The sequence below is a fragment of the Mycteria americana genome, chromosome 15 (assembly GCF_035582795.1).
Source record: "Mycteria americana isolate JAX WOST 10 ecotype Jacksonville Zoo and Gardens chromosome 15, USCA_MyAme_1.0, whole genome shotgun sequence".
In the NCBI taxonomy this organism is placed as follows: domain Eukaryota; kingdom Metazoa; phylum Chordata; class Aves; order Ciconiiformes; family Ciconiidae; genus Mycteria; species Mycteria americana.
The window spans coordinates 3982308-3991642 of NC_134379.1; the positions used below are offsets into that span (position 1 = coordinate 3982308).

Consider the following 9335-nt stretch of genomic DNA (forward strand, 5'->3'; position numbering starts at 1 on the left):
CATGCGCGAAGCGGGTTGTTCGAAGGAGCGTCTCGGTCCGAACCGGCGGGGAAGGGGATCGCGGAGCCAGGTGGCTGCGCATGCGCCGTCGGCGCCCGAGCGCCTCAGCGGGGGGCGTCGAGGTCAGCCCTGAGGAGAGGCCGGCGGCGAGCGGGGCTGAGGGTGGCCGGTGCTGCCCGGGCGGGGGCGAGCACCCCGGGAGGGCAGCTGTGCTGGCGGGGAGGCCCGGGCGGGAGCGGGCCGGCGAAGAGAAAGGCTCTGGAAAGGGGCGAGGTGGCCGAGCGACACGAGGGCCGGGTGGCGGGCAGCACCGGCAACATGGCGGCTCTGGAGGGCGCGCGGCCGTTGGCCAGGCCCTGTCGGCACGGCGGAGCCCGAGTGGGTCTCCCCACGCAGGCAGGTGACTGCAGAGGAGGGCGCAAGCGACGGCTGCCTGCTCCGAGTGACATGCGCAGAGCACACCGATAGTAGGCACGGGAGGGTCGGTACCACACGCGTGGGTTGGACACGAGCCTTTTCTTAAAATAATTTACAGATTTATTTATTTTCTGCTGTGAGGAATAACTCGGCCTTGCTGTAACACACAGGCTGGCCTTAGGCTGTGAGGTGCAGACTGGCAGCAGTGCTGAAATCAAGCACAGAAATAAAAAATCGCACATACCTGCCTGCAAAATGCAGCAGGATCAAGTTACGGGCATTGGCAGTTACCCAAAGAATGCTGTTACAGAAGTGCTCCAGCACAGCTGGGATGATAATGAAAAATAGCCCAGAATAATGAAGTGAGTTAACAAAATCGACCTTGTTTCTGTGAAAGGAGAATAGAAAAGTGAGAAACCAGAGCTACTGCAAAATGCTAAGTGGGGGGAAAAAAGTGTCAAAACATATTGGTACTGAATCAAAACCTTTGCTTTCTGTGGTGGAAGCAAGGGGAATACTCTAGGGAATCCTTTTGTCACCTCAGCAGATTTTGGCATCAAGCCCATTGCAGCACAGGGCTGGAAATCAGCTAGATTTTTTGAACAGGCTTCACATTTCTAAAGGCATATGGTCCTTTCTTATTATGCCTATTATGCTTTTAGAGCCTAATCCAATAACTTTGTTGGAGTTACAATTATTTGTTTCTATCCTGCCTTACTAAGCAAAAGTAAGAAAACAAAGACTTTGCTTGCTGTATGGTTGGTTTCAGCCCGTTCAGATGTATAGCAACAGTAAACAGACTGATTTCCTGTAAACTGCCATCTGCATTCTTCTGATGTTCAGGAGAAAGTGCTGACAGTCTGCTTTTCCCCAGAAATAGCCTGTAGTTGTAGCGTAGCCTTTTCCTTCTCACTAGAGGTTCTCAAAAAATTGCAATCAGAAATCTACTTGTCAGAATTTTTTCCCCCCTCTCTTTTCCACAGTTACTAAAGGCATACTTTTCTTTTGTAGGCTTAAATACAAAGTGAATAAGAATGTCAATAGTCACAGTCCAGCTTGGTCAGTGTGGTAATCAGATTGGTCATGAGGTGTTTAATGCTATCTGCAGCGACGTCCACAGCACACACGGGTTGTGCTCCAAGAAGGAGAATGAATCCTACCATGATGCTTGCAAAGAACGTTTTTTCAGTGAGAAGGAATCTGAAGGTACAGCATTTAAGTGTTTGTTTCCCACAGAAGGTCTGGTTTCCAGCCTAATACAGATAAGGGTACGGGAATAATAAAAGTCTTTTACCTTCAGTTGAAGAATGAGTTTTACCTTCAGTCTTGAAGAATTGTCACAACCCTCTGCCTTCATGACATTGCTAACAACCATGGAAGCAAAATCAGTACAGCAATGTGTGAGACCACAGAGCAAGTCTGCCAGTAACACAGCTGGAAACAGAGCATATATGTATACATAATGTCTCCTTCCAAACATCTGCATTTTCTACTGTAGATAGATCATACCATGGAGTAGGACCCAGAGTACCTGAATTTGGTGTTCTCAAACGCATTAAGTGGTTTCTTTCCTGACAGATCTATGGTCTCTAGAGTTCAGATTTGTCTTTGGAACAATAGATGGTTCTCCAGAAATCCAGGGCATTGCCAAGTCCTCCTTCCTGTACCTTCCTGTCCCATTAAGTTAATAGTTCAGCTTCTCTGGGTGGGAGGAATAGAATTTGGGCCGTGGTGCGAGTCCGTCCATCTTACATAAACAAGTTATAATATTGGCAGGTTATTCTTAGTTTTGTTTTTCTTCCTATCCAGTACCTGTTGCCCGGGCTGTGCTTGTTGACATGGAACCTAAAGTAATCAGCCAAACCTTATCAATAGCTGCCAGGTCTGGCTACTGGAAATATGATGATCGGTCGCACTTCTGTCAGAAGCAAGGGTCTGGGAACAACTGGGCAAATGGGTATGAACAATTGTTTCAAGCTTCACTAAGGGAACTGTAGAGGCTAATGAGCTGTCTAGACTTTCTAGGAGTGGTACTATTGCAGCTGCATGAGGCACAGAGTATATAACATTAACCTGATTTATTTTAAAGTTAGAATAGCAATATATATAGCAGCAAAATTTCTAATCTGCTTTTTGCAAGGTGAAATTGGTATTTTCAGTGAAAATACAGAATGGAGTGAATATATTTGATTTAACAATAGGAAACAATAGGCACAGTTTATAAACAGCTGTTTTGCAAAATAAATGTCACAGCTGAGGATTGTTTACTACAGATAGAATGGGTGACATAACACCAGGTTATATGAAAAATAAGAAAAGTATCCTTTATGAATAGCTTCACCTTACTGCTTTTATTTTGATATAACCTGTCTCACTGTTTTGTCTTTTATTCAACAGTTATTCTGTTCACGGGCCTAGACACAAAGAAGTAATAATGAATCTGGTACAAAAAGAAGCAGAGAAATGCGATCGACTTGGTGGATTTTTCACAATAATGAGCATGGCTGGTGGTACAGGATCTGGCTTGGGAGCATTTGTGACCCAGTGTTTAAGAGATAATTTTCCAACCTCTTTTATACTAAACCATGTTATCTGGCCCTACGGCACCGGTGAGGTGAATGTTGTGTTTCCCAGACATATTCTACAAGTTTATAATCACTGTTTACTTCTAAACATAAAATATCTGCAACTGAAATAAACTAGAAAAGAGGTACATTTTACTTTTTAAAAGTTCAACATGACAGAAAGTAACACAGCTAATTGTTTGCCTAATATTTGGTACATGTTGTTTCACAAAAAAAAAAAAATTCCTGATAATATAAGTGCTAGAGTGTCATGCAGTTTCATGAGAAGCTCTGTTAGCTAACTAGAAATCTCCTGTTATGATAGTATCTCAGCACTGTAATCGGTTCCCAGACAGATTTTATTCTAGCACGTTTGTATGAACTGAGAAGGGTAACGTGATTTTCACAGGTCTTTCTCTCTTTCCATGAAAAAGCTCTGCTAGCTCCTGACCTCATTCTGCACTTTGGCAAAGAACGTGAATCACTTCCTAAATCATAACTGAGGAAATGACAGTAGCTGGAAGATTATAAACTAGAAAGACATTAAGTTGTTTGACTCTCATTTGTGTGGGGTTTTTTGTTTGTTTGTTTGTTTCCAGGTCATTGTTCAAAACTACAACTCTGTTTTGACTCTGTCACATCTGTACCAGTCATCAGATGCCCTTCTTGTTCATGAAAATGATGTAATCCACAAGATCTGTGCTCAGCTGATGAATATTAAACAGATCTCCTTCAGGGATGTAAATCAAGTCATTGCACATCAGCTGGGGAGTGTTTTCCAGCCCACTTACACAGCAGAAGGAGGCTTACACTATAGCAGAAACCCATTAGGTATCTAACTATAATATAGCTGCCTAATGCATTCTCACACGTATTTCTGTAATCATTTCATGTTGTGAATTTAAGTTCTTCAGTCTTCTTACTCAAGTATTCAGATACATCCCAAGTTTTAAGATAGGAAAAGCGAAGCAAAAGACTAAATTAGAAGTTCAATCCCAATTTTGTAGCAGAGTCAAAAATAGAACCCAGCTTCTGGCTTCATTCGTTACCAAAAGAACCCTGCTTCTGCTTTTTTAAGTGATTACAGACACCCTTGTACCTATTTACATTTTGGAGGAAATTTGTGCAGAACTAATTTTGGACTGAGTTTTACATTTCACATTAGGTTAGAAGTTTGTATAAACTGAAACAAAATGAAAGTTTTGTGTTTTGCTGAGGCAGGAGACAGGCTAGCATACAACTTGGCAGCAACAAGCAACAGGCTGACATTTGTATCTTTAAGGGATTAGAGAAAGTTACCCATATTGCCAAGAGTTTTGCTTGTAAAATTAAACTTTCACAGCTCTCTGTCAATCTCTTTAGCAGTGCATAGGGTCTTTGAGATTTTGAGCCAGACTATAAAGCAAGACAAGTCTAAATTGTAAAATAAGAGCTACTGACATGCTTGTATAGAACTCAGTAGTACATGGAAAGTTTGCATTACTTTGTCTGATGTGTGTCCATATATTTGTCAAATTAAAACTTTATATATCCTGCTTTGTTTCTTACTTTAAATTGTTAGATGTTTGTAAAATTCCTCACTCTCTTCTCCTATTTTAGCTAGCCTATGCAATATTTTTGTCAAACATGAGCAGCTGTTAATTTCTTCTTTCAGGAGACTTAATGGAGACGTTAGTTCCACATCCCGAATTCAAGATGTTGGGTCTTCGTAACATACCTCAGATGCCTGAAAACTCCCTGGCTTATAGCACATTCAGTTGGCCTGGACTTATCAAACATTTAAGGCAGATGCTCATTGCTAATGCTAAAATGGAGGAAGGTAAAAAGCATTCACTCATCTTCAGTATCCATCACTCTTTAAGCATTTATTTTTACAGATGAAATAAAGCTTATTGTTTTGTAGAGCTCACTGACTAGCTTTAGCCAGTGTAGAAACGAGCTGCTGCCCTCAGACAGCAGGAATTTGCCTCTACATAGCCAGCTGCTCCTTTAACTATTCAGTCAGCTGCCCCAGCAGCTCCTGTCTTGCTCCTGTTTTTGCTCCCAGACATCTCAGTTAATTATAACTCTTGAAAATACGCGAAACAAACAGTTTTTGGCCGTGCACTTAATTTACATGATTCATTTGGAACATTCCTTGGATAGTTAGTTCTGCTATGCTTTTTCTTTCTACACCTTCTACTAATAAAAGTCATGCTTAGCTCTCCCATATCATTTACATGGGGAATTCAGTATAGCTTCCAGTTATGCAAAGAATGGGCTGGCAGACTGCTAAGTATAGAAACAAGTATCCGTTTTCCCTGGTAAGACTAGTGACTACCAGGCAAATACTGCTGGATTAGCACCGTTTTTCTCTAAGAATTGTGTAATTGCTGCTTAACTAACGTGCAGAAACTACAAACTCTAATAGGATCTCAGCTTGGGGCACAGTGTTAGTTATCATCTGACTCCTCAGCTAGTCTGAATCCATATTTCTTGAAACATTAACTTTCTTTTATATCTTTTTTTCCAAAATCTCATAGGTATTGATTGGCAAGTACAACCACCACGTCTAGGCTCCTCCATCCCCTCCAGTCATTCCACAAACAAGCCGCTGCATTTCAATACTTCCATTGCCAACCTGGTAATCCTGCGAGGAAAAGATATGCAGAGCGTAGACTTAGGTAAGAAAGAAAAACACGGTACATCAGTGATTCTTGTTTCACATCTCACTGTTTTCTTTGCAACCATATCTGATGAAAGTGAAAAAAATGCAAGGCCACATATTTGACCACTAAGGTCAGTATTCCCTCTAGAAACATTTTAATGTCCAAGGCCACGTTGTGTAATTGCTTAGGGCTGTTGTGTTTACAACTGAGACTTCTGTGTTTCCTGAAGCACTTCAGGGAAGGAGGAGAAGACTGAAGTCCGTATATATGATAAGATTCTTGGCTATATTGACTGAAAATATGTTTAGCCGCTTTTGGAGTGATGAGCATAGCTTGCAGATGAAGTACCAATACAAGAATATGCTTCTAGATAATCTGATGAATCTGTTTAAAACAGTTATATTTTCAACAGGCTGACCACTCTGCAGATTTTTTTCAAGGTCTGAATTGATCTGCCAAGCATTGATTAGGTCACTGGGATCAAGATGTAGGAGCTTGTAGCATCACATTTGTCAAAAGGGCTGTCTTATTTCTGCTACAGGAAGTTTCCAAGATCCCTCATTATATACATCATGGCTAAGCCCTCAGGACGCTTTTAACACGTGGAAAACACCAAGAGCATTTAACAAGTATGAAAAGTCTGCTTCTTTGGTCAGCAATAGCCAGTTCCTGCTGAAACCTCTGGACGACGTTGTAGGAAAAGCTTGGAATATGTTTGCTTCCAAGTAAGTGAAAATAATTATGCTGATACTTCATTTATAACTGCCAATATCTTCAGTGTTAGCAAAATCATTGTACATACAGCTCACTCTTTCAGCAGAGTAATGGTGAATAAGCATGAAGACTGTTTCCATGCTTTAGTGGAAACATTTTTATGCTTGAAACATGATGGCAGGGTGAGGAACACAGAACAATGCTTATGTTCTGTGTATAAGTGAGACCACATATTCTAGTGCTGTCAATCTGACTATTTTCTCAGTACTAAACCTCCCCAAATTTAGCGCATTCCAGTGTGACCATTCTAAAAATAACACATAGAAACTCTTTTACTGATCATATAGTTTCTAAAGTGTGTACAGACATGCTGCACAGTCCAGGAAACAAGTTTCTGGCTCAGTTCAGAGGCATTTAGGGGATTTGTGTGTTTACTAAGGCTCCCATGCTATTTGATTTTTCATTAGAACCAAGAAATCTAGAAAGTAATTGCTTCTCTACTTTGACCATCATGAAGCCAAGGTTACTGCATGTCACAGCAGATGTCTGTTAAACATGAGTTTCTAGCACAGGAATTCTGCCATTAAAAGCCAAAGGAGGAAAACTGCTTCCACTAGCTTAGCTCCTAGTTTTACCACCTGTTACAAAAGCACCAGTGATAAGAAGCAAGCTATCCTGCACACACAGGTTTAGGCTTCGCATCTCAAATCTATAAATTACTGTTCTCATTTAACAATCACTTCTCCTTCCGTTTCCCAGTTAGCTCAATTTTGTTAGCTGCAATTTTGTTTCCTTAAGCAATACGCAAAGTTATAAATGCTATTAGAAACAAGTCATGACTTATCAACAGGTATGAATTACAAAATGAGTTCAAGAGAGCACGGTAGAAACTAACCAGCATGGTTATTGGGTGGAAACCAATCTTCATCTGAAGTTGTTACAATGTGATCTCATGTGTCAGATTCTTCACTGATTTCTAACGTCTTATCCATTTTCCTGCTGTGACTGCAACACACAGAGCCTATATTCACCAGTATACTAAATTCGGAATCGAAGAGGAAGATTTCCTGGACAGCTTCACAGCTCTGGAACAAGTTATCTCCAGTTACACCGTCCTTTGATTTTTTTGTTGTTGTTTAAATGGTCTGAAATAGAGCTTTCCTGAAAGAACCCAGTGCTGGAAAGCCTTCCATCAGCTTCCTGAAGTATATAAATTACTGGACTGTAGCTATTCTTCAGTCGTGTAAGCAGTGTGTGCGTGTGTTAGAATGGCAAGAACTGAATCAGAACTGAATATATTTGTATGGGCAGGTATTATTCATATTTAATGTATCTAATAAATAGCTATTTTTCAATACATTTGCTATGTACTGTAGCTAAGTCTTTGAACATCATTTTTGGCAATTGGATATTTTTCATAAAGAATGTCTATACAGAAGGATTTTTCTCCAGGCTAAACTCTCAGCATCTAAACTATCATGAACTAACGTGTGATAAAAATTAAATGTGTGCTTGACTACAGTAGTAAGGCATTCCTGATCCTCCACTTTCAATTTTTCATGATAACACTTCACCTTAGAATGCTTCAATATTGGTAAAAATGCACAGTATCAGAATTATTAATCCAAACTCCATTTGGGTATCATTCAAGAGACAATAGTCTGCCATGTATTCCTTTAAAGTAAAGTAAGACCTACATTCTATTTTAAGGACCTTAACCTTGACAAAATAACGGAAGTTTTGAACCATCTTTTAAAAAAGGTATGAAGGGTTCTTCATTTTCCTGTCATGCTCGAGTTATATTAGAGATTATAATGAATTATATGCTTTTCTGGCTATTTCACTGTGCCATGTTTTCAAGTGGTGTTACCTACCAATTGAAAAAAAAAACCATCCCTATAGCACATCAGAGGTTTTGGCTATTTGTTATAGGCAAACCATAGGTTTTGGCAAAACTACAACTCTTTCTCTTCTTCCTATAAGTTAGAAGCAGGTAAGGTTTTTTATTATTATTAATTTGTTATTTATATAAACAAATCTGGGAGGAGAATTGCTGGTAGATGTCAGATGTAAAGCCTGTAATATGATGTAATAAAGGGAATAGATTGTATAATTTCAAAAGTCGATTTCCGAAATGGGCTCTTTTCCGCACAAATTTTACCACGACCACAAGGTGGTGCCCCTGCGAAGCTGCAGCCCGCAAACACCCAGCCGCACCAGCCTGCCAGGAGCAGGAGAGCGCAGTAGCTTCTGGGGGCACAGGCTGGGTGCTGTAAAGAGTACAGTAGACTTAAGGATTATGTTGTAACACCGACCTTTCTTCTGCCTCTGTTAGCTTTTCACTTCATGGCAGGGAGAGCTTTTGGAATTCTTGCCATTCCTCCCCCCACGTCACACTGTTCTCCCACGGAAATAATTAAATATTAAACAGGTATGCCAAGAATAAAAATCTAAAGATCAGTCTCAAGGACTTTTCCCTTCACAAGTGGACAAATCTCATAGTTTCCCTTCAGTCTCAAGGACTTTTCCCTTCACAAGCGGACAAATCTCATAGTTTCCCTTTAGGTTTTAGTGGTGTTTCATGCCGGGTCTCTGAGCTTTTAACTAAACGATGAGCCCGCACACAGTATGATGCTAGGTATGTAGAAGACATTTGCAATATGGCTAACGATGGCCACATAGAAATCTTGCCCTGTTAGCAATTCTGATTTAGCTTTTAAATCTTTAATGAATTAACACAGTGGTAGATGCACAAGTGACTTTGTAATTCTGCTAGGCTTCAGTTAGAGCACAGCAGACACTCTGTATTACTCTTACCTTTGTTTCCTTTCCTGGTTTCATTTACCTCTTCACTTTTGTTCAGGCCAGGTACAGAAGCACTAAAATCCCGCCCTGGAGCTGGCAAACAGACTTCTTGACAAGGTTCAAGTAACTGTACGATTAAATCTGAAGAAAATAAGTAAGTACTGGGGCTAAGTTCACAACTGCTCAA

The 9335-nt window shown here is 40.6% G+C and overlaps 1 protein-coding gene across 2 annotated transcripts; it reads left to right on the forward strand.

Annotated features, from left to right (window-relative positions):
- Positions 1 to 254: 254 nt before the first annotated feature.
- TUBD1 (tubulin delta 1) lies at positions 255 to 7700 on the forward strand. Of its 2 annotated transcripts, XM_075517911.1 has the most exons (9): positions 255 to 400; positions 1429 to 1623; positions 2227 to 2374; positions 2815 to 3031; positions 3581 to 3812; positions 4636 to 4800; positions 5504 to 5644; positions 6171 to 6354; positions 7362 to 7700. In XM_075517911.1, the coding sequence occupies exons 2-9, from the start codon at positions 1452 to 1454 to the stop codon at positions 7462 to 7464; spliced, it is 1362 nt and encodes a 453-aa protein (XP_075374026.1). In that variant the 5' UTR covers positions 255 to 400; positions 1429 to 1451; the 3' UTR covers positions 7465 to 7700. The 2 variants fall into 2 exon arrangements, with proteins under 2 accessions (XP_075374026.1, XP_075374027.1); XM_075517912.1 differs by lacking the exons at positions 255 to 400; positions 1429 to 1623; positions 2227 to 2374 and having other exon boundaries at positions 2859 to 3026.
- Positions 7701 to 9335: the final 1635 nt, after the last annotated feature.